At 42.6% G+C, this 26,508-nt stretch overlaps 1 protein-coding gene across 1 annotated transcript in view; it reads right to left on the minus strand.

Annotated features, from left to right (window-relative positions):
* Positions 1 to 3,938: 3,938 nt before the first annotated feature.
* The window catches only part of hs6st1a (heparan sulfate 6-O-sulfotransferase 1a), a 53,942-nt gene continuing 31,372 nt past the window's right edge, over positions 3,939 to 26,508 (minus strand). Inside the window, exons 2-4 of the mRNA XM_070842264.1 lie at positions 12,202 to 12,424; positions 10,190 to 10,438; positions 3,939 to 8,142 (exon numbers count right to left, since the gene is read on the minus strand). Of these exons, the coding sequence (XP_070698365.1) occupies positions 7,816 to 8,142; positions 10,190 to 10,438; positions 12,202 to 12,424 (799 nt within the window). The 3' untranslated portion in view covers positions 3,939 to 7,815. The remainder of the gene's footprint in view (positions 8,143 to 10,189; positions 10,439 to 12,201; positions 12,425 to 26,508) is intronic.

Consider the following 26,508-nt stretch of genomic DNA (forward strand, 5'->3'; position numbering starts at 1 on the left):
TTTTGCCTGTTCAAAATGACAGAACTCCACCGAGCATTAAACTATTAAACAACACTGAAACGTGAACACAAAATGGTCCATTACACAGAAAGATAATAAAAAACTTAAGTGTGGCAAAACTGAACAAAAAACATAAAGTATATATATATATATATTTTTTTTTTTTAAATTGTATTAAAATATATATTATATTCTTAATTTAGACACAAATAATTCTATCATAGAGGATAGAGGATAAATATATATATATATATATATATACATACACACATATACACAAGATAACATAACAGAGCCCATTACTCTCTACTGCTCTATTTTTTAATATAAAATGATGCATACCAGTGGACAGTGGTTATTTATATCAGTTAAGTGAAAACCCCACCTTAATTACACTGTGCTATTCCAGTGATTTTGGACAGCAAAATCAATGTTTACTATCATACATTACTGTCACCAACTACAAATCAGAGCGGATGTCACTTTTATGAAGTTGGTCTATTGGCACTTCATTAGTGGCAGGCTCCATGGGTACCTGGATATTTGTTTGAGACATTGCATTCTAATGAGTTATCTGAAAGCAGCACAAACAGCTGAGAAAAAGAACATTTTTCCATGTTGTTTATTACATTTTTTGTAATAATAACAAAATCAATACAATGTGAATCATAAAGGCTGAGCTGTATAGTATTATAGATGTAATTATATGAATTGGTGGATCTGCAGTTTAATAGGAAAAAGATGAGAGCTGAGGTGGGTTCTGTCTGTGTACATACGTTTAGGGGTCCCACATTAATTTACACCAGATACTGGTGACACTAAGGTGATCCATATATATTTGGGACTTTATTTGAGGAAACAGCTCATGGAAATTAGGTTTGCTCTGTGCATGTATGGTGTGATAGCCATGGGAAATAAATCCTGTATTTAGAATAAGCCAAAGCTGTCCCTTCGGTTAGCCGTATTTGTTATGTGGTAATGAAAAAGTAGAGAAGTTGAAATCCCTCTCATTTTGCCAAATGCACCTGGGATTCCGGGGGTCCGTTTTGTAAACCTTTGCCTTGAGTTTATGTGATAGGCTGTATCGTTTGGATAGACTATCCCCTTGGGGCAGATTGCTAAAGCGTACCAGGCTCCCTGTCAACCTGTTGTGTGGTCTTGATAAAAAGAAGATGAAAGGTACGGAGACACTGTCCCAGGGTGTGGAGACATGGGTCTTGCTTTTTCATTTACTCGCTCTGCAGCCTAAATTAAATTGGACAGCTGATCCTCCAGAGGGAGCAGTTCCAGGGTTTAATTTAACATTATATAAAAAGCGACGACATTAATTATCCTGCTGCATTTGACCTTCACTTTGAAGTGCACACGCGCACGACACCTCACACGTGTGGATGCATGCACGCACGCACACAGACACACAATGTAACGTGAAAATCAGCTATGAGGACAGGCCAAAACGTCCTCACTAGACAGTTCTTGCAAGTATAGCTAAAGCTAACCCCCCACACACACACACGCTGCCCACAGGGCCTGCTCATCTGTCAAGAAGGTGACATCTTCAGATGAATTATGGGAGATGGTTGTCATCTTCACCGGGGTCACATATGAAATGGCGAACCCGGGCTGTGGGCTCCCTCTCCCTATACTATCACACGTCAGCCATTTTAGAGGTTGAAAGCCTCAACGGGGGACCAAAACGACCTCAATTAAACCTCCATTAATATTAATACATTTTGTCGTTTCACGTGAGTTGCTGCTAATTAAATGTGTCCCTGACTGTGTAATGGGGGTCAGCTGGGGTCTCCTACATGAAGCTAATTCACAACATTACAGCCACCAAACACTGGGCCAGTCTGGGCTCTAAACTTAAATACAGACGGAGAGGAAGGCGGTCTTGGTTACCTTGGTGTTCTTAACAGTTAAATACATACATAAACACATTTATTCAGCCAAAGGAGGATTTTTTTTAATTAGGCGCAGTCACCTCTTTGTGCACAAAAACATTTATTATGTTCATTTTCTATGCTCTTTTCCGTGTGTATGTGCCTTTTCATGTGTATAAAGGGAATATATTACCCCTCTAACAGCCTTAGATTTCATGTTTGGCCCTGACCCAGCGTTTGCATCCCGTGACATTTCTCCAAAATCAACATTTATTGGACTTTTTATGTAAAGGTTAATAAGTTTGCAGATCAGCTTTTTATGAGCTCCTGGGCTGCAGCTCCACGCACACACACACACACACATACACAAACATAATAAACACACATTTCAGACCATAATGGGATTGTGGGATTCCTCAGATTGGACTCCCACTGGTGTCAGACTGTGAGAGCTCCAGAGCTGAGTGCTGCCTATGAGGTTGGATTCTTCTGCTCAATCCTTTAATATCATGAGAGGTGATTTGGTGTTGACCTGGGAGATTAGCCAGACCCCGAGTGGAAGGTCAGATAATGGCCCCAGATGTCTGATCTAATCATATTTATTTTACTGCTGAAGGAAAAATGTGCACTCCCACTCTGGATTGTGCTCTCTGAATGCCCTGTGTATTTACTTTTTTGACAAAACAGGGTATTGAAACAGCAAATTGTTTGTGTATAGAGATTTATCGACATTGTATATTTGAGGATGAGGGTCTGAGCCATGCCACTACTGGAAATGACTCAACCAGAGACAGAAGACCAAACTCCATGGTGACCAGCGCCAGCGCCAACAGGCCAATCCTCCACAACTACAATAGCCTGGCTCTGATGCATGCAAGGGAAGCTCTCACTATGAACTTATCTGCAAAATTCCACGCTGAAAATAAGCAATAATAATGCCAGAGCTTCTTTGTTTTCATGAAAGAAGCATGGGACCGGCAATGAGGAGCTGCAGCCAGTTTGACCTCCTAATAATGGACTGCAGCCAGAGCCCATACAATCAACTCAGAGCTGGATTCCCACTGCAGGAGCGAGCACGCACTTTCTGTCAAACACTCACATGCACATGTTCACCCAAACAAAAGCTGTCCAGCCCTCTGCAGTAGCTGAGCCATTATTGTTTGCTTAGTCCAGCTGCACTTGAAATGACAGCGACCCAGAGCTATGGGGAGGATTAAAGCCTGCGTTCAGTCCAATATACCACGTACCAGCTGCCAGAGAGGCTGCACAGCCTTCCCTTTCACTCCTGCTCCTCCTCATTTCCCTCTCATTCTCTGCTCATATGTCAGGCACAAAACCATCCTCTCCCTCCTCCTATCTTACATAAAGGCTCTCTGATTCCTCATCTCCCTTACACTCTTGCTCTCGTTGGTGCTGTCTGCTTGCTCTGATCTCCCTCCAGCTTCAGCCTGTCGCTGTCCAGGCAAATCATTTTTCTGCCCCTGCCTCAAGGGGTTAAAGTTGAAGCTCACTGGTCTGGTGATGAGACGGGGCAAAAGCCCATGCTCAGCTGCCTCTCCTTTGCATGCTCAGCCAAGGACAGGGAGTGATATTTATACCGGACGCAGTCTCTGTCTCCTGCCCGCCAAACGCCTACCTGCCACAACAGAGGGAGGAGAGTATCTGTGTGCATGTATGCGTGTCAGACAGGCCCTGGGTGTCTGCAGATTGAATTAGGCTGTAGATCACTGTCTACAGGGCTGGGGCTGTCATTAGAGGAGGGGGGGCTGCTTTATGGGGTCATGGCCCTGTGGTTAGTGTAGGCGAGTGGCAGAAATGTCCTCTGGTTACAGATTGGCATGTGGATGGAAGAGCACAAACCTGGAGGACAAAATTTCAGCTCAAGTTGTCAAAAAAACACATTTTCTCAGATAAATGTGTGGCTCTGTGTCAAGTTCAGTGCCTTGGAAATAGTTTACATCTAAAAAAAAAAATGTTTTCTCATTACAGTGTGTGTAACAATAGAGCGAGAGGCATTACGCAATGAAATGCAATGACAACCAAAACACAGTCAGGTCTGTAAAAATGAAATATTTTAATTGGTGGCTTGATGATTCATTTTTGCAATCATAAGAAACAAACCCAGAATGATGCATACAGAAGGAGCCAGAGACAGACTGCACACCAATCCAAAAAAACAAGTCTCTATCACACTCTTTTTAACACATCTTTAAAAAAAACAAAACAAAAAAGGATGATGTTAGCGACACCTGGTTTGCTTCATTGTCACAAAGGAAACGCTGTTAAGACATCAGATATACAGAGTGATGAGACATAAAATAGTTGAGTATAGCTTTACAGCATGACTTCCTGGAATCATCTCAGTGAGTCTTTCGTTCACACTGTTCAGGTTATGGGTAAGTCTGATGGTCACTTGATACTGGAGTGCTGAAAATAAAACATGCCCAAGGTAGAGAATCAGCTTTGTATTTGGTCTTTAACCACTAATGCAGAGGCAGATACTGGTGTGGAGCCCAAATGCGGTCCAACACAGGAGCAAGTCCGACTCTGAAAAAGAGGTTGCGGGCAAAACGCCAGGAGCTGCAGTGTTTTCAAGTCTCCAGTTTCAAGAGCACGATGGGGAAGTTAATCAGAAACAAAAAAAAAAAAAAAGGAAGATTTGTCTTCCCATATCCTTTTTTGTTACTTTGAATGCTACACAAAAAGCAGCATATTGACTCTGGATGTTTCGCAATACCTTTCATCACCCCACCCCCACCCCCTTGTTCCTCCCTCCTTCGCTTCATGAATCATCCCTGATTCGAAGGGAGTTGATCAAAAGGGGAGACACGGGAGGATCGAGGGTGATTAGTGAAATTTAACAAGGAAGGTATTGGGTGGCTGAATTATTCGTTTCCCCTTCCTTCTGACTTTATAAACAATCTATTGTTAACAACAGGATGCAACATATTATTTATTTCAAAACCAAGGAAGCATACTTGCAATCTTCCACTGCCCCCTGGATGACACCAAATCTGGACTACATTCAGTTTGAATAAATCGTGCTGTGACGCGTCTTTTTCCCTTCCCACTTTTACATCCTCTTCTCCACCCTTTCATTGGTTTTCCCTCTTATTGCTCAGATTCTTTGCATGTAGAGTCAGGACTCAATAACATTTTATGGCGTATGAATCCAGTCTTTAACTCTCTTTTTGAATGTGAATCCTTTTTGAATCCCATATTGAACCTTCTTAGGTTTAGAGTTATCATTAACTAAAGCACTCTGTGTATTATTCCCTACATTAACCATTAAAACCATTGTCAACAAGTGTCAAAATGTTATTTTCCACAGTAATCCAGTAGGTGGTTGTGTCTCCAAAGTTATTTTTGGGCTTATTTATGTTTGCCCACAGCCAAACCAGTGATTAATTCTGATATTTCCACATACTTCCTCTATGTACACTAAGTCAGCTGCTCAGGTAATGCCAGTAGCCATCACAATCTATGGAATCATTAGATTTAAATGTTCAATTTGCCCAGGGCAGACATTTTATCTTTTTGGCCAGACAGCTGACACCTGTGGGGTCACAAATATTCCCTTTGAAGATATGACCAGCCTCTGGATAACAAGAGAGAAAATAACATTTAGATTTTTTTTCTGATGGTTTGTGTAGGGAACGCTGTGTGACCAAATCACAGAATAACGTACATTGGGCTCAGGTCAGAAGTGTGTCTACCGCCGCTAACATTTGTTGTTTTAGCAGCCAAAAGCTAAGTAACGGTTTCTTACAGTGCTCCTTGCTGAGAGAGAAGCAGAAGGAGGGATAAAATGTTCAATAAGGGATTTGTTAGCATCAGAGCTCATTGAATTTGGATGTTTTGCTACGTGAGAACCGGTGTTACATCAAATTCTGTGACCTATAGTGTTAAAAAAGCATAAACCATGAGCACATGACAGATTAAAATACTGAAGTCCAAATTCCTGATTGGGTCACAGAATTTGGTGCATTTGTTGGAGCCGGCTATTGTCACCCAACATTACTTAAGGTGTGCTGTCAAGAGTAAAGACAAGTCACATGGTTAGATTGAAAAAAAAAAAAAAAAAATACCAATAAGGATTTTACATGATTAAAGTAATAAAGTCCTCATACGTAACCACGTCATGGGGAAGAGGCATGAAAACGGGGTGAGGACATGGTAAAGGAAAGGGCAGAGGGGAGAGTTATTGGCTTGCATCACTGCGACGGTCACACTGCTGTGACATGCTGTTGGAGGGACTTTGCTGCCCTGCCCTCCACCACCAAAAATGGCAAAATAATTGGTCAAGGAAACCAGTCATTCACAAAACTCATCAGGCATCCACACAACTCAGCCAGGCACACTATTTACAAAGGCATACACATACGCCAATCAGAGGCATACTGTACATACTATTTACACACACAAACACACTCATCCACACAGACACACGAGTAGTCAGAGAAATTATTGAAGTATAATGCAGACATAATATCTGGCAATAATTATGTTGACTATGATCCCAGTACATAGAGGCACTGCTACCTCGCCCTGTGCGTTCTTCAGGGTAAAACCAAGTAAAACACCGGTCACACTAATGAACTACAGGTCACCGGCGCTGTGCGAGGCCCATTCAGCAGGTGCGAAGGAGGCTTGTTTGAGACCGCTGCTTTTACAACGCAGCTCTTGGTCAGAAAAAAAGAAGAAAAAAAAAAGAAGAGAGAAACTGAAAATGCCACCCACTACATTAAGGGCTCACATTGCCATGGTGACCGGTAGCTCCACAACTCCCATCACGAGCATTTGTCTGAGTTAAGGCTTCCAAAGCGCTTGCTGCTCACACTGCTTGGTTCCTGGCAACAACCTGCAGCAGACTCACTCCTCGCCTTGCCTTTGATTTCTTCGCACCTATGTGAGATTTCGGCTCTGTAATTGGCTGTTATTCTCTGCAGGACTGAGACTCAAAAAAAGGAGTGACAAGGAGAAATAATGAACTTGTTAAGCGACAGGAGCTTTGGGAACCTTTGACAGAGAAACAGGCCACTTTTCCCCCCCCCAAGATGCAAGGCTTCAGTAATGGCTATGGTCCATTGTACATCAATCCGATCCATTAGCTTTGACTTAAAAAACGATAAAAATAAAGAATAAAGGAATCACTTTTCTTTAGGCAGCAATATTGGTCTCAGTGTTATTACAATTTTGCTTTAAAAAAGCATAAAGACAAAGGAAAATACAAATGAAATCATCCTAAAATGAGAATGACACTGTCACGATTTCATGACCAAAGCGTGTTCATGGGTGAAATGGCTGTTTTTTTTTTTTTTTTAGCAGAAAGCTTTATTACTACACAAATTTTCTTCACGTCTTTCTTTCAGGTTCAGTGTCTCATGTACTCCCACCATTTTCTTTGTTCGTACGTTTATAGCTTTCCCTGTCCCTTTGAAACTGGAGCATCCAGGAAATAGACTGGTCCTTCAGCAAAGATTAGTGGGAATTCACAGACTTAATTTTATTTTCTCATGCTCCATATTAGGCCACAGAGAACGAAAGGAATACAGGAGGAGGAGGGGAGTCTGGAGAGATGGATGAGATACTCGCTTGTCAGCAACTCTTAAAAATATCTCTCCTCTGCTCTGCTCAGTCAGTAATGATGCAAGGAGAGACAGAGAAACTCAGAGGGGAGAAAAGGGCAAGCGGGTGCTAATAACTGGGCAAACCTCAATAATGTGAGCTGATGCAATCGACCAAGCCCAAGTCTCCATAGCAACCACTTGGACTCTCATTCCTGCAGCCCAACTCTGTATAAAGTCTGTTTGTCAGTCATTTGGGTCTTTAAAGCAGGCACCACTCTCTGTGTATATATATGTGTGTGTGTGTGTGTGTGTATGTTTTCACATTACATATGCTTGTCTGTGTGTTTGTTCTCATTCTGCTGCTACCAGCGGTTGATGATCTGGTTCATGTAGTCCTCAGTGGGAAGCCTGCTGCCCGCCTCCTCTGTTCTGCCTCCCTCCTCACCCTCCTCCCGCTCCTCCCTCTCCCCTTCCCCGTCCTCCAGTGTCGACACCGAGCTCTGCCGGCTATGGGAGGGCCACAGGCTGACGCCCAGGCCCAGGCCCTGGTGGCTCTGCTGCATGTGGTTCTTTATGCGCTGCTGCCGTCTCTCCTGCTGCCTGGTGTACTGGTAGCGCTGCTGGAACAGATCCCTGGCGTAGTCGTAAAGCTCCATGTCCAGCTCGTTCAGCTCCTCTATACGTTGGACCTAACGAGGAGGGAGCAGATGAAATGTTTCCGTTAGCTCAGAGGTAGAGAGAGAACAGATGGATAGAGCTAAACTCAAGAACTAAACTTTGGGCTGATAATGGATTAGAAAATAACGGCAGCTTTAGAGCCACAATATTCATTTTCTGTTCCGTATTAACTATGAGCCAACCTGCCCGAAAATTCTCAGGATGATGAACTTTTGGTCCTACTTTAAGGACTAGGAGTTAAAAACCATTCTGTAATCTTTCTTAACTAATAAAAAGGAGTCCTATCGCTCTGATATTTCAGAGAGCTCCTACACAGTTTGGAGAAGGTGTTCAGGCAGAGGCACGTGCTCACATACCATGGGAGAAAACATTTTTATTGATAAAAATAAGACCACTAAAAAAGGTTTTGGCAAAAGTTATTCTTTCTTTTGTTTGTTTTGACGGACCTTGTGTGGAATTGCAAAAGAGTGCGCGCTCTCTCCACAAAAAACACACTGTTCAAAACCTTTTGGTAACAGGGAAAATGCAGCTTTGCGACAGTGATGCTGTGTGTTTGTCAAGAATCGGCTTAATTTTGTTACTTTTTAGCACTATTATTAGCTATTTTTGTGACCAGTCATTTTGTTACTGAACCATTACTGGGTGCTCAGACCATTAAAAGCCCTGCAAAAAAAAAAAAAGCAGTATCCCTGGATCAGGGACTTTTAGACATGTGGAGCTACTGTACAGGAACTAAACTGAATCCCCGTTTTTTTTCACAAAACCCAGGTAAAGATCCTGAATTCCAAAAAAAAGGTCGGCTGAGTTCCTGGAAACGCAGTAGAAATGTCCTATTATATGATACTTATTTACCTTTATAGGACTTCTTCATGGAGAGGGAACAGAGAGATGAACGTACTGGCAAAATGTGGAGCAAGATAAAAGAAGCGTGTTTGATGTTTGGCTGTGCAGTGCAGCTGGCTGTATTGGCGTGCATCATCTACTGTGTGTGAATTCAACATGGAGGGGGAAATGTGTTTAATTAAGAGAATCCCTTTGAAATCTGTGATGGAGTGCTGGATATCATTTGTGAGCAATGTGTGGGAACAGAGGGAAGCGGCGTGCTGCATCGGAGTAAGAAAATTAGAGATGTTTGATCGGCAGCACGGGGGAGACCGGCAGAAAGCCAGGAAGACTGCGCCGAGCTGAAGCCCTCAACACAAAGACTTCATGTATCAGAGAACAGTTATCATATAATTTAGAAGCCTGTTTCAATCAGAAATCATTCACTGAGATCTTGAAGCCACATGGGTGTAAGTGGGCTTTCAGCTGCTTTGCACAAAACTATAAAGGAAATATTCTTATCACCTGCTGATGTAATTATTTGAATTTATAAATTAAATAATGCCACAATTTCAAGCAGTGCCTTTACTTAATTTGAAAGATTATAAAATTAAATTCTCTTTCAAGTTCTATTTTTCCCCGCTTGTCCAAACTCTCACCACGTGATATTTTCCCTCTTTTTTTTGGTGATAATAACCTTTCCACAGCCTCTTCAGCAGGGCGTTTGTTATTTTGTATCCTTCCAACTGGTATTGATGTATAAATCAAAATCAGCTGCAACAGGAGGGTTTTTTTTCTGATGGGAAAATTGAGCCTGGGAGCTTCCACACTGGACTAATCAAAGTGTTTGAATCTGCTATTGCTCCAGTGACAGTCAGCCCAACTCATTTCACAGCAATATAAGACCACCCTGTTGACTTCTATCTCTATTTTCCCACTTCTTTTCCCAGATTCTTTTTCACTTGTCTTTATTTTCCTGTCTGTAACTGAATGAGCTGCCATGTTTATCTCCTGAAAGAGATATTGGCCCTTGCAAAACTGTCTGTGCAGATGACCAAAAACAGAAATTCTCACATGAAGCAAAAGTACCTCAAAATGACGTAAGTATAGTATTTGAGTGAATATATTTAGTTACTTTCTACCATTAACTTTCTCTTATGTGTCATTTTCTGTTGGATATTTGCTGCCTGCCTACAGAATTAAATCTACACAAGATGTCAGAGTAGCAGCACTAACCGTGGCGTTGTCCAAGTCCACCCCTGCAGCTCGGGTGCTGTTGTACTGCATGAAAGGCCTGATGAAGCGCAACCTGAAGGTTCGTTCAAACAGGAACTGGGTTTTCCTCTGGTACTCTGTTAGACCAAAGAAGGCCATGTCTCGAAGGTTCTTCTTGGCCGACTCCAGCAGAAGCTGGGCCCTCTTCTTCTCTGGAACCGTGGACATGTTGTAGCAGCCAACAAGGCTCAGGTCCGCTAGCATACGAACCTGTAGGCAGAGGAACAGGAAGTGACGGAGGTCACAGAAATCAGTGGACGTTCGTGTTAAAGAATCCATCTTTAGATTAAAGACTGGTTCTGTGGAAAGAGTTCAAAGGGACAATGAATCAGAGTTTTTACTTCTTCTGGATTTTTACTTTAGCCTTTAAGTCAAAAGAGACAGGGAATGTAGAGTTTTTATTTATTGCTAAAGAAAAATATTTGTGAGTAATAGAGCTGAAACGATCAATTAATTGATATTTATTTTGGTAGCTCCGATGATTATTTTCTCGATTAAATGTTTAGTCTACAAAATGCTAAAAACAATTTCTCAGGGCATTTAAACATTAGTTTAAGGGTCGATAAGGAGTTGAGTTATGATGTGTTATCATGGATGTTTGGATTTTTGTTTTTACAATTTATACATTTAAATAATTAATCACTTCATCGAAAAAGGAAATGAAAACCAATTAACTGATTATAAAGCACAAGCTGCAGCCCTGATCCTGAGGGGCTGCATTTTGTGTAGAAATTCGGTATCACATAACTACCTCTTGGCATCTCGGTGTCATTAACCACTTTTTTCTAAAATTCATTGTTAAACTGCTGTTCTGACTAAACTGAAGCAGTTTTGATTTTGCTGGATTTGTTCCAAAATGAGAGATCACTTCATCACTGAGTGCATTCTGGAGCTGTTGCTTCAGTGCAGCAACAGGGACTGCATACCGAATTGGATTCACAAGAGTACACCGTGTGCGCCTCAGCCTGCTGGTCCACCAGGATGCTTCAAGTGTGAGAGTGTGTGTGTGTTTGTGTGTCACATTCATAAGTTATAGGACCCTGAGTAATAACAGCCTCAGGCTCAGATGAGATAAGCTGGCCAACACGTTTTAGGTGGGAGACTGAGATAGCATGAGAAAAGAAGGTGTGAATTTGAGGTGTTTATGGCCAGCAGGCAAACTCCTAACTGTGTGCTGTAAGTGTGTGTGTGTGTGTGTGTGTATGTATGTAGGTATATGTGTGTGTGTGTGTGTGACAGAGAGAGTGTGCATGCTCACATCTGTGAAACTCATCTCATACCTTTTCACGTATTTTGAAATTGCAGTGAGTCTGAATGTTAGAAATCAAATAAAAAGCAAATTCAAATTTGTCCTTTAGCTCCGTTTGTTAAGAAATCAATATTTGATCGATCTTTATAAGTTGAAATAATTGTATTGGAGTTATGACTGTGTGGCTTTCCCATTTTTTAAAGAAATCTGTATCCATTTGCTGTAGCTATGCTTTCTCAGATGAATATTGACCAAACAATTTTACCTATTTGTTGTGATGTGTTCCCTGTATTGCAATTTTCCAGTGGGTTTGGATTTATGGTGCTAGCTGACAATGTCGGTACTATAATCTTTTTGGTGAACTAAACAGTCAAGCAGTGCAGAGATGCAGGTTAGCCGGGCAGCGGTGACAAATGGCAGCGTCAGGAGAGAAATCAGCTGCTCTTTAGAGTGTTTGCAATAAAACTTTGCACAAATGGCCAAGAAAAGCCCTAAAGCAAAGCTGAATGACTGAAGATTTATGGGCACCTTCCCTGTCTGTAGCATTTCTTTTAAACAACTGCACTGGCTTCATTTCAAAGGACTGTAACTACACCAGTCAATGTGACAACCCTGCAACATATCCCATCTTTTGAAGCTGATAGTGTACAGCTTATTGCTCTATATCATGGTTACCGGTGTGGTTGCATAGGAGTTCATTATATCGAAAGCTTTTTCTCCGTACCTGTCTGTTGTTGGCCAGGTTGTAGGGACAGTCCATGAACTGCTGCAGGGTGCACCCCGACCAGTCGGAGCCCTCGTAGCAGGAGGGCAGCTCCTCCGGCGTGGGGGTTCGTCCATCGCACATGTGAAGGGAGGTTTTCCACGTGGCTCCCCGCTGCACATGCCGCCACTCGCTCAGGTAGCGAGACACGGGGTCCCTCAGCAGAGTGATGTAGTAGAACTTTCTATTGGGGGTAAAAAAAAAGTGGGCGAAAAGGAGCAAAAGAGAGAGGAGAAGGGGAAGCAGAGGTAAGGAAGAGAGAGAAAAGAGAGGTTTTTATTAACAAATTATTGCCTTTCTCCCTCAGAAAATTGTCTTTGATATAAGCTTGATCAATAAATACAAATCAAAAGACACACAACGTTAAGGAAGTAGAAATAAAAGTATCTGTAAAAGATAAATAGCACAGATGAGGAGTTAGAATCAAAAAAAGTGCGACAATAACTCTTTCAGAAGCACTGCATCATATGTAATTCCCCACTTGCCCATGTGGTGGCACTGTTTACAATCATTTACTGCAGCAGTGTGTTCAACATACACAAAATTCAGTAGGAGGGAAGCTACAGGCGGAGGTTGTCATACTTAATACCATATTATTTACATTTACTAGAAGCAGCCCTGTTATGCACAAAAGAAATCTGGGCAGCTGACAGGAAGTCAAACTACAAATGAGTGCGAGGAGGGGTGAGGGCGAGAGTTTATTTGTCAAGCAGAGGATCGGGTCAGTGTTCAGGCCACTCTGTGCAGGAAAAGAAACTGCTGGCACAAGCACATCTCACTCTGCAACACACATCTCCATGCTGCAAACATCCTTATGTCTCAGACTCTTGACACACACACACACACACAGCAAACATCCTTCCTCTTGCCTCACATTCGCACCAAGTCTGCCTCCGAGAGATGACTCATCCCGCATCTGAGATATGGATGGGACTGTTTCTGTGGTGTGTAACGTAATGGTGCATAGCACAGTTCAATGTCTCTCCAGAGGGGACACTCCCACCAGAGCGGAGACCTTTCCAGGCCTTCACACTCCAGCTAATTACTGCAGTCTAATCAATCAACACATCCTCATTAAGCACACACGCAAGCAACGTGCGTATGTGTGTGTATGAGTATGTTTATGTGCAGTTATGTGCCTGCAGTGCGTCTCGAAGCGATGGTATGGATTTGTCTGAGCAACAGACACACGCCGCTGGTCGAAAACACGCACAAGCACACACGCTGCGCTCCTCTCCTGGGCTTGCATCATGTCAGAGGAATGTTTGCAGAGAGAATTTTGTGTGCTGACAGGACCCTACGAAATCGCCTGGTCCACACAAGCCGCCTCACATATACACACAGACTCTCTGCTTCCATCGCTAAATCTTTGGCTTCGCACTACAAAGCTCACCCGGCGAGAGAGGAGGAGTTGCTGGGTGGACACAAAGCCCCAAGTGTCACACAAACAGTAGCAGTGTCTGGATATTAAAAAGAAGTGGCTAAACCCCCTGAAATCCAGTGGCGGCAGGGATATCCTGGACGACAAAACAACTAAACCCTAAATCTAGCCACAGCTGAGAGATGGAGCACAATAAAACAGCCAAACTTTAAATCCAGCAGCGGCAAGGAGATCCTGGACAATAAGACAAACCGACCCAAAAACAAATTCCATAAGGGAGATCCTGCACAACAAAACAACCACACCCTGAATGTAGCTGCAGCACAGAGAGATCCCTGCAAATGAAACAAATCTAGTAGCAGCAGGGGGATCATGGACAATGAAGGGACTAAACCCTAAATCCAGTGGCAGCTGGGAGATCCCAGGCAACGAACCAAACAGACCCTCAATCCTGGGACAGCGGGGGGATCATGGCTATAGAAACGAGTATCTAAACTCTAAATCCCATCAACCTAAACCGAAAATCTCATCCCTGATCTAATCAAAAGCAGAGGAGAGTAGAAGCACCGTCAAACTGGAGCCTGCAGGAGACCGGGGTACATCATGGAGATTCCTATGATGACATTATCAGGATTCCTAACACTCCCCAGAGTGCAGTGTGCGAGTGTGTGAGTGTGTGTTTGTGTGCGAGAGTGTGTCAGCCTGCTGTGTGTGTTTCTGAGTAAGACTACTCCTATTAAATCAGTGATGACATTTTCCCCCGTTTGGCTCCCATTCTACTGAAAAAACATGGTAGTGTTTGGCCCTTGCAACAGAGACGGGAGAAGAGAACGAGGGGAAAGGGTGAAAAACAGAGAGAGAGAAAGAGAGAGAGAGAGAGAGAGAGAGAGAGAAGGGGGCGGAAGAGAATTTCAATTAGTTTTCTAATACTGTGAAAGCAGTGAGGGCCCCGAGCCCAAGTGATTTATCAAAGTTATGGCTCCTGCTATAATGAAGGCTCAGGCATATTACCAGACAAAATAAATAAATAACATGCACATAAATGCACACAGTAACACACACACACACACACACACACACACACACACACACACACACACACGGCCATACATGCAAACCCAAATAAATGATCTTAAACGGCGTGCCTGCCTGTCGTGTCAGCTGGGTCAGGCAGACTGCAAAACTGGTGCCGTGGAGACTTTCTCGCCTTTAAGCCTAATGATGTCTGCCCGTGTACTCAGATCCCTAGGTAATGATGTTTCAACACACACACACACACACACACACACACACACACACACACACACACACACACACACACACACAGACACACACAAGCAAAGACCACTCCCTTTAAACTCACTCTCTCTCTCTAACTCTCTCAAACACACACACACACAACTCTAGCACACTATAGCAGATATTTTTTCCACAGGTTATATTGCTTAATAGTTGAAGCCTACATGCACTTGTCAAATTAACTTCAAAGCTAATACGCAGCGCTCAATCTCTCCCCGTCGAGATTTTAGCACATCATCCTCCGGCTGAGTTCAGGAATTTGCAGTCCGAGAACAGCAGCTCTTGCAGAATGCATTTACGTGTGATACATTTTTCACCAGCTTTCCCCTTTATGCCTATTTTGTTATCTGCAACAAATGGAGGAATACCTCCAACACCCTCCCAAAAACACACAAAACTGCATTTATCAGGTGTCAAACATGTTGAGTAATCAGCTTTGTCCCGTGTGTAGATGATAAAAATGCAAGTGTTTGGCAGAGAGACGTGTGATGAAGATATTGTCTGTACCACTCTGGGATCAAACAGAAAAAGGACAGTTTTGTCTTTTCTCTCTCAATTTTCCTCTCTGTGGTTTCTTGATCACTATAAATGCATTACAAACTGAGGCTGGAAGTGTAGGATAGGGGAGTGTAGCAGCTCTCTGGCTGACCAGAAGCAAAGAAAGCAAAAAGGGAAACACACCATGCTATCATTCATTGTCTATTTCTCTCACATTTTTGACTTTTTAACCTCTTTTCTCACCATCTCTACCATCTCCCCTACACATCTGTGTGTTTGCACGTGCTGTAAATAAGTGAGAATGAGACACTGACAAGACTTTTCCACTTCTCCGAGAGTGCAATCACTGGAGGAAACACAGAATACTTGTAATTCTGTAATGACAATGGGCTAACTTAAAAGGATAAAGAGTAACACAGCAGCAACCTTAAACCAAAAAATGACCAGTTTCTGCCCTAAAAAAGCCACAATCGAATCCTACTAGTCGAATACTAGTGCACAAGTGAGTCAACGTGAGTACATGTGAGCTTGCTGAGTGTTATCAAGAGGAAACACACAGCGCCTGGTCCTGTTATGGTCTCTGAGAGCCCGGGGAAAACAAGAACGTTGTCTGTTTCCTGTGGGTCACAAATCACAACTTCAGCACCCTCCACCTTCTCTTTTTAACATCTCTTCCGGTTCTGCTTAAATCTTTCCCTTTCACTCGCCTGTCTACTCTCACCTCATCTCTCATTCTCACCGCCCCTCCTCTAGGTGTGTCTCTGCCTGATTACAATGTGATCTCCCTTCTAGGAGTTGGTTTTGTTAAAATCTCAAACCACGATTCCTGAGTAATGTCCTGGAGGGTTCACCTCAAACTGAGGAATGGTTTAAACTGCTTTTTTTGGTCTTTGTTAGTTAGAATGATTAATTAGGGTTAGGTCTACAATTTGACGTGCTTGGGTTGCCATTTTTAGTTCAGGTTTCACACAAAATAAGTGTTTTTGGAAGGTTTATTGATGTGACAGGAAAGCAACAAGAGCAACAAGAGCACAAGAAATACTTGAGGTGGTTTGCGGTTGCAGTACACAAGAGATACAAAACCTTTTTTTCCTCAAGAGAGTGCGAAAAAGTTTACAAGCCTGATTTAAATATAAGGTTATGGCTCAGTATGATTTACGCATGTACGCACACAAGCACGGTGACGCCAGCAGCATCCCCACTGTGTAGAGCAGCCATGATTTATTAATAGTCCACGGATGTTTGTTGAAACCAGATCCACTCAACAACACATTTCTTTCCCACCTCTAAAAATGGACCTGAACTCAAACAACTTAAGAGTAAAAAGACAATAAATAAATAAATAAAAAAATAAATAAATAAAATCACACCAGTGAAGTAAAGAGACCTGAAAAAGTGCAAGTTCAAACACAGAGAGGCACAGAGATAACAAAGCACACCAGACCCGACTGAATCAAATTCTCAGAGATGGAGAAAATAAGATTTAAGGTTAGTGGCAGGATGTCTGTGTGTTTCATGGTTTATTAAATCACTGCTGATGCTGCGATCTGCAAACAAGCCATCGCCTGTGATATTTCATGAATAGCAGTTTTCTCATGGGGTCTGGTTTTGGTATCAAGAACCGGTTCTGAATTGGTGCAAATTCATAAGACAGGATTTGTTTAGAAACTCGCCCTCCATTTCCGCTTATTGACAATGAGTGTACTCAAGACATTTTTGAGAATTTCTATTCAATGCATCTCATTATTTTTTGATATTATTTATTAATTCCTGAATGCAAAGTTTGGACCTTTTGCACGTTTGCCTACATTGTTGTTGTCACATCTGTATGGTGAAATAATGATGCTAGCACTCAAACGTTGAAATCGGTGAAAGATATATCTGCAGTGGAAGAAGTTGAATCATTTGATGCAGTATGGCTAGCCTGGTGCATATATGTATATTTGTTTGTCATATACCTCGCTAAATTCATGACAAATAAGAAAAACAAAATTAAAAGATGACAAGAAACAATGAGATTGGCGCAGCTTTGATTTAACTGGACACAGTGCTCTCTACTGATTGGTTAAGGGTTAACAAAAGAATCTAACTTCTAACAAATAATTAGCTTCTATGAACACTGAACATATGAAGTGAGACGGAATAGCAGTTCAGTCTGACTGTCAAGCTACAGCATGGCAGAGAAACGCAGCGTTTCTGAAGCTGTGTTTGCTGAAAAATAATCATGTTTTATTGGTTTTCTTTTCAAACCAGAATTTTATACACACCAAACTTGACGAGCAAAACTGGAATCCTATTTGGTGAAATCTGTCCACGACCAACTATTTCCTGTGCAGCACCTCTGTGTGTGTTTGCATGTGTGTGTGTGTTTGCGTGTGTGTGTCTGAGTGTGTGAACGTGCGTGTGTAGCTTATCTTCCAGGGAAAGCCCTGGCAGTCCTGACCTGTGTACCTCTGCTCCCTTTGCTTTCAGAGGAATGGTCCCATGGAATGTGCTGCCTGTAAATGCAGATGATATCAGCCATGTCAGAGTGAGTGTGTGTGTGTGTGTGTGTGTGTGTGTGTGTGTGTGTGTGTGTAAGAGAGAGGGGAGAGTGAGGAGCGGCATGCCAGGACTTGAATCTCAATCGACTTCCACTGAGTCCTTCCTGTTCCCTTTTTGCTGTGACACATGTCCTCATTTGGACATTTGCCCCCACACACATGCACACACACACACAGACACACACACCCGCTAAACAGTTGTCATGTTGGAGATGCCTTGGCCTCGTGCATCAGACGGCACAGAATCAGACTTGGTTGTGATAGACAGGCTTCAGGCTACAGACAAGCAGACCAGACAGAAAATACACCCCCCCCCCCGTCTTCATCTCACTCCCTCTGTCTACAGCACCAAATCAGCGCTGGCTTCTCAAGACTAAACTTTGCCCTCCCTCCTACTCCTGTTCCCATCTCCTCCGCTAAACATCCGTCATCTCATCCCGTGTGTCCCGGGCGTCTTCTGCCCAATAATGACGCATCGAGACAGACAGAAATAGACCCTCCGGTTCAGACAAGCTCTTGAGGCGTCTACTCTGCCTGCCCTGGCTCACTCTTCCTCCCTGTGCCGCTCTCCGTCTCTTTCGCTCTCTCTTTCCCTCTGTTAGGCGATCAATAACAGCCTCAGGACTCAGACAGCCTGCCTTGGTATTTTGGACTTTAAACACAGAAGACGTACGGGAGACGAAGTGAAAAAACAGAGAGTAAAAGAGGAGGGGAGAGTAAGAGGAGACAGTGGCGTCGGAAAGTGGGGACACAGAGGGGGCACGTCGGAGCGGAGCAGACGTCCAGGAGGTTGTGGTTCAACATGAGGACATTTGTGGAAATATTTTGTTCTCCCTCAGCACAGAGAAATCAAATTGTACTACAAAGTATTTTTTTTTTATATATTTTCCATCGCAACTGTCCACATTTTCTATATATCATAACGTCCTGGCTCAGATTTGCAGACTTTTGGATGCAATTCGATATGCTGTGTGCTGATGTGGCCGAGCAATAGGACTGGGACAAGTAGGCCGAGTCTAGTCTGTATGATGAAATCATATACAGTAATAACAACTCGGGCTGCAACTGATGCTGATTTCCATTATTAATGAATCTATCAAATGTACAAAATTTCTTGTTTTGTCCAACCAATAGTTCCAGACCCAAAGAGAAACAAGCCTCTTGAAGGCATCCCCTTGGATTCAGAAAAAAATTCTTTTTTGCTATTTTGACATTTCAGAGATTAAATAATTAATTAATTATCATGAAAAGGGACATGTTAATCAATAAATAATCAATAATAATAATAATAATAATAATAATGATAATAAATATATAATAAAAAATATTCTGCTCAACAATCCAGTCATTCCAACAGTCAATCAGAAGTTACAGACCATATAAAACAACATACAAGATGTGAAATGTTACATCTGTGAAGAATGAATGAACTGATGAACACTTTTCCAGTCCTTCTTTTTACAGGTAAATGTAGGAAACCTGCTTAGGCTATTATTTTCATGCAATTCATCTGCAGATTATTTCCTTGATTAATTGACTGATTAGTCTATAAAATACCAGAAAACACTGGGAAAAAACATTTTTTTTTTACAAATCAGTTTCCTCAAGCACAACCTGATGCCTTTAAATGACTTGTTTTCTTCCCAAGATATTCAGCTCACTATCATATAAGACTATGAAAAGCAGCAATTTTCTCACATTTGATAAGGTGGGACAAGATAATGTCTGGAAACTGATCGTGTCAAGTCTAGATTTAAACGGCACGAAGCAGAGTGTTTCTTAACTCTGGTTCAGTCCGCAAATGGAGCCTTCTTATGTGTACATTATGATTTGTTCAGGCCCACTCCAAGGCAGACGATAACTTCAAGTCTAATAAACCTCTCTGAAAATGTTTCAGAGCCCCTGCAGTCACTATCAAAGTATTCAGGCGAGCTCCTCTCTGCATGCAAGGTGTTCTTTACAAAAAAAATTCAAGTTGGCAGTGCAAGTCAGAGCTGCTGTGTGACCGTAACTAAAGGAGCGTGTGAAAACTTTGCTTATGCCGTGAGTGCAAAATAACGCATGGCTTGCTGCATTTCAGCACAAAAACAGTGTATCCTCTCTGTGATTACCCGACAAAGAAAAGAAGCAAACAAGGACGAGAATGACTCAGATAAAAGTGTAGCCCACGGCTCGAATTGGACGTTAGAGTGCAGGAATGGACAAAAACAAAGAGGGCAGAGGGAGAGAGAGAGAGACAGGGGAGGGAATCCCCTGAGTGCAAAGCTATGTTCAGCAGGAATGTACTGCCGCCTGTTCTCTCATGTAACTTGACTGGCAACAGCCCAGAGAGCTGTCCGACTCAGACGGAGAGGGAGGGAGAGACGTGTAGAAAATAAGATGGATTTGGTGAGAGGGAGGCGGGTGGAGAAAGGTTGCACAAGTAATCCGAGTTCATTTTTCATGTTTTCACAATTTAAATGTATGTATCCCTGATAGTATTGGGTGATATGACAGTATAAGATACACTGGGAGGAGGTTTACAACTGTCAGAGATTTTGCAATAGCCTTAATACCAAAGTGCATATCCTGTTAACATCTCTGAATGTATTGGGACATTATTAGCAAAGTTGTAGGTGAACACAATTGCTTTGTGGATTTTTATTGGACTTCCATTTTACATCTATGTGATAAAGCACTTAAATTTGTCAGTTACTTAATTTGCTGGATTGGGATTAATCGAATATGACTACAAAATTACAATGGGTATTTCTTTCTTTCTTCTATCAATTATTAATGTTTATCAATTTTACTATATAAAATCGTATCCGAATCACTCCTCCCTAAGGGACATCATGTGACAAAGCAACAGTTTGAAAAGTAAAGTGGATTGGATCAAACATAAGAATAAAAAAAATACACCCACCAAGAATCTCAGTTTATCTTTGTTATCATAACAAATAACTATAGAGTCTGTGCTAAGTTAACCTTTGGGTTATATCTGCATCCCAAAGTAATAAAGAAGTGATTATTAACTCACTTTTTTACACCCCAGTAAGAGTGTTAAAATTATGAGTGTGAACTCGGCAGCTTTGCTTAGAAATACTGCAATGAAACAATTAAAGTGAAAATGTATGTTCAGCTGCAAAATAAAACTCCAATAAAACAATCTGCTTTGGTTTCCCAAAGATGAGACAAATAATCATGATTATACGTGTGAACACAGTAGTAAGAAAAATACAATAATCGCAGTCCTTTTTCATCATCACGTAGCCATAAGGGAGAGGGAACGTGAGCAACAGAGCAAGAGGGATGGAGGTGGAGCTTTAGGTTGTTCAAGGTAACACAAATCAAACCGATGGCCCTGTGTGCTGAGAGAGCGCATGTACAAATCCGCCTCCATCCAACTTCATATTCATATGGCTCCTGATACTTGAGGTCAAAGCAATCACTTTGCTAATAGGCCGACATATGGACATGCTGCACTTGCATTACCCCACCCAGTCCCAACACACACACACACACACACACGGACACGCACACCTGCACAGCATGACATAATCCTCGCTGTATGATGATGTCAGATTATTGATATGTCCCAATAGTTCACTTAACGTGATGAAGAGAAATCACCAAGAGAGCGAGGAAAGGGGAGGAAGAAGAAAAGAAGAAGGAGGAGGAGACATGATGCAGAGTTTGGGGGCAATTAAAAGGCTGGGTAACGAGGCTAATGAGTAGACAGGTGGCCCCATTATAGAAGCAGCCGCACACACTCATTAACACACTCATACACACAAAACCTCCCCTCTGGCTGGGATTAGTGTGTGCGCGAGTGTGTGTGTGACCCCCCTGTTTCCCCGTTAATCAGTCGTCTCATACGAGACTGGAGGCAACAGGGTGTTTCTGTGTGTGTGTGTGTGTGTGTGTGTGTGTGTGACTGGAGACGAGAGTGTGAAATTGGAGTGATAAGGCAGTTAACATTCAAACCTCCCCACCTGCCCTATGCTACCCCACCAACACCCACACACACAGATATAAACACACATACACACACACACACTTCAACATTTGTTCCTTTCACTCTGCTGGTGCTTCTCCTCTGCAGTGCTATGTCTGTATATACTGTATATGTGTGTGTGAAAAAGCAGGCATTTGTTTGTATGAATAAACAGGATAATGAGATATCGTTGAGCCAGTAGTGGTTGTGAATAGTATATATATGTGTGTGTGTGTGTGTGTGTATGTGTGTGTGTGTAGGAACGAAAGAGGGAGGGAAAAAAGGCAGAGAAAAGGCAGACGCAAGACTAGAAAACACTCTTTCAAGGTGGTGTCAAGTGTTTCCCCAGGAAAGGGAAAAAACAGGCTGATGTGGCTGTAATTACACAGGCACAGACAGCTATGGTGATGCTTCACATTTACCCAGAGAGCTCAGCAGATGCACTCATATGGAGCACAAACAAACACAAAACAGCAGAGTCACACGAGGAATAACTCTGGGTAGTCTGGGTATCCTTGAAAAGTAAAAGCAAAAAAAAAAAAAAAAAAAAAAGTCGGGGTGAAAAAAACAAATCTCCTAGGAAGGTTAAAAGAAAATCTTGAGCAACCAAGACATAAAGAAGCACAAAGAGTCTAGTTGGGAAAGAGACGGAGATGGAGATAGAGAAGAAAGAGAGATATCGAAGTGGTGGAGAGGTAAAGGTGAGGTGGAGAAAAGGCGAGCAAGGAGATGGAAAAATGAGTGGCCTGGTGACATTTGGAGGATACGTCTGCATATCAATGGAGCTTGTACGGGTAGTGGTGGTTATTATCTTTTGTCAGAGAACAGAAAGAGGGGAGACGGGGGGACATCCAGGAGGCCAGCCAGTCAATCAGTCAGCCAGCTAGCCAGGCCTGAAGACAGGCCTGGGGCTGGATTTACACTCTCCGGTCAGGGAACCTCAACCTCACCCTGGGGAATAGGAAGGGGACAATTGGCTCTTTAAGAATGGAGGGAAAAGTGTGAAGGGAGAGGAGGGAGGGGCACATATGAGTGATGTATGCATGTGTGTAACTGGGTAAGGGGTCCTCAAAGCCCAATTAAGCCTGACTGCATGTCGGAGGGCTGTGCCAAACATGCCCCACCTGTTTAGAGAGGGCCAATGGGCTAATGAGCACTGCCTGGAGGGGAAATAGCATGAGAGAGAAGGAGAGGAAAATGGGAAAGAAAATTCCATGGAATTAAAGAATAAGGTTGACATTCCCCAGTTTTTGTCCCCCTGCCTCCTCTCTCATTATGCAGCTGCAACTCGGAGACACAATGTCAGAGGGATTTCGCAGCTAAAATTAGCCATTGTTATCATATGCAATCATACGGTACAGCCTAGATACATGTCACAGGGACACACACACACACACACACACACACACACACACACACACACACCCCAATCTGGCAGACGAAAACCAAGCAGCCAAGAAAATCAAAACCAGAAACGGGTGGAGAGGCAGGAGGGCAGGAAGAAGGGGGCATAATGAAATAATAGGAGCCAAATATTGTGCAACAGGAGCAACAACAGTTTGAGACAGAACTCCTCTGTGCTGTGTGTGTGTGTGTGAGTGTGTGCGTGCGCGTGCGTGTAACTGTGGGTGAGTTTGGGTGAAAGAAGCCTATTGTCTGGCAGTGTAACTCAAGCTCACAGCCCCAGCTTTGCCTCAAATGAGCTGCGAGGCTGTGGCATCCTTCCTTCTTTTCTTCCTTCTTTCCTTCTGTTCTCGTTTACTCCCTCCTGCACTGCATTCAAGCAGGCTCTGAAAGGAGTAGTTTGTAATTTTGGGAAAATAAATTCATTCATTTTCTTTTGTTCAAACTAAAATGAAAAGATTATAGCACACTAATATGTGTTCGCTCAATACACAGCCACAACCAATAGTTGGTCAGTTTGGCTTAGCATAAAGACTGGAAGCATTGTGGAGCAGGTAGCCTGGCTCTGTGCAAAGACCACTAAAGAACACCTTGTATCTCATTCTTTAGATCACATTTTGAACTGTTCCTTTAATTGTCCGCTCACCAATGGCTTGACACAAACTAACATTTACGCATTCAGGTGACCAGAGCAATGAGGGGAATTTAATTGCTTATTTGATTTTTTTCACACTGCATTACACAATCACATATACGCCAGCACCACACACACACACACACACACACACACACACACACACACACACACACACACACACACACACACACTCAACTGGCAGCTGCTAACCCCGAGATTAAGGCCAGTGTGACAGACGTGATTTCAGGATACATCTGTGACAGAGAGAAAGAGAGCAGAACAAACAAACGTAGAGTAACATGCAGCTAACATGCACTCAGCAGCAAATTGTTACTGGCTAGTGGTGAGGAAAAAACAAGAGGTGAAAAAATATAAGAGGAAGAAGAAAAGCTGTAGAGCCACGCACCATCTGTTGGGTGCATATTGACTGTGAATTCAGAGATTCAAAAGGCCATTAATTCCACACAAAATCCAACGTAAAGGGTGGCAGAGAAGACCTAGAAATGCTGCTATCAAACAACCTTTTCATAAAAACTAGAACAAACGATAAGAGAACATGTTTGACTGGAGATGGATGCACAGTTCCTGGCCTTTTTGATCTTCCTGTCCTGGCTGAAAAGAAGAAAGAGATTTAAAAAAACAAAAAAAAAAACAGATGCCGTGTTTGCATTTGATGCAAGCAGGCTTTTAGTGAAGGAACCTGGCCTTTGGTCATAGCTAAAATTGAATTAGGTCTCCATTTAGCCTGCCGCAAACAGCTCTGCTCAGCCGGTGTCCATGTTCTCCTCTACTCTCCGCTCTCTCATCTCTCTCTTCTTCTGTCCTTCTTAAACCATTACGAATGACACCGAAAATAATTGAAAAGCCCGCTCAGTGCGCCACAAAACTTCAAACCTGCTTTTCAAGAAAGGCATGGGAGGGAGAGAGATAGAAGAGAGACTGAATAAGAAAAGTGAGGAAGAGAGGGGAGATTTTTTTTTTTGGGTGAGCTGCTCATTGATATGACAATTTGATTTTCTGGGCTCTGGTGTGAAGCAGCTTAAGAGGGCATCCCTCTATTATAAGGCCTGTGACATCTAGCCTCTCTAGCTCTTCAGCCCCCATCCTTTACATGTGTGTGTGTGTGTGTGTGTGAGAGAGAGAGAGATTGTAAGCTGGTGCATGTGTGCCTCTCAGTACATGTGTTATTCACTGTGTGGGTGTGGGTGTGTGTGTCTCCGTCCCAGGCAGACTCTCCCCTGAGTTTCCAATCCGGGATCACATGCAGGGGAATGTGAAGTCGGAGCAGCTGTCGGCCTGGCAACACTCCTCGCCAACCAAGCGGGATAGAAACTTACCAAGCATCAGCACCCCGACATTCAACACAGCAGAGGACAGGGTACATGCAGGACGTGTGTGTGTGTGTGTGTCAGCTTCAATAACCACTCATGTTGTCAGTAGCTATCAGGCATTTAGCCGAAGACCCCACCCAGAATGATTTAGTCTGAACTCAAACGCAGGATAAATTTAAATGTTGGTATTTGGAGCATTTTAACATCAATAAATCAGCGCTAAATTAATTTCGAGCCTGGCAGCCTCTGTCGGCATCTACAGTGCCTTTCACAATTTATGCCACCTGGTTGGATTTGGCATGAAATCTGCTTGTTTCCCTTATAGAACTAAACTGGCATAGGGCTGCTGTTCTTCCAGCACAAACTGAGTCCAAGCTTTGAGATTTTCTCACATTGGAAGACGAATGAAATGGAAAAAACAACAAGTGAAAGGCTGATGGGAAAAAAATATACGTCACAGCTGCCGTGTTTATTCTGTCCACTAAAATGAAAGTAAACAGAGGCTAGGGGTCAGATCCAGAGGGGGGGGAGAGAGAGCCAAGGAATATTAAAATAAAGTCAATAAATATTCCCTTTAATGGTCATGCATAATAGACAAGAGCTCAGCACAGCAATAAAAAAGTAGTTTTTAAGAACAGGTGAATATAGAGGGCTGGAAAAGGGTGTACATGTGTTTGTCTGAGGTAATGGAAGTCTTTCCATCTTCAAAATGGTGCAAAGTTACTGAAAGAAGGTCCTGTTTTCATTTTAAATAACATTGCATCTGGGAACGTGCTGCATGGCAATATATCTGACAAGAAGTCAGGCGGAGCAAGAAACAAAAAGCAGGCAGGTTTTAAACAATTTATTTGGAAGAAAAAAAAATCTTTAAATCTTTTAAAATTTAATTAAAAGTAAACTTATTTACTTCTTAAAACACAGTAGCAATGGCAAAACCAAAGTGGGTGGGTGTGCTTTTTACTGTTTCAATTTAGGCCAAAAAGCATCACATGCCACTTGAATGAATGGCAGAGTCAACAACAGAAACTATTAAACTCACATTTCAAATGGCTGAATCCAAATAGAAATGGTATCTGCTTGTATGGTATCACTTGTTGCTTGCTATCTCAGACTTTGTTGTAGCATCCAGTGATCTGGGTGTGTCGACACACTCACTTTACTGTGCGCAGCGCCATCATAACAGATAGACATGGTGCGCA

This window comes from Pempheris klunzingeri, chromosome 13 (assembly GCF_042242105.1).
Source record: "Pempheris klunzingeri isolate RE-2024b chromosome 13, fPemKlu1.hap1, whole genome shotgun sequence".
Taxonomy (NCBI): Eukaryota; Metazoa; Chordata; class Actinopteri; order Acropomatiformes; family Pempheridae; genus Pempheris; species Pempheris klunzingeri.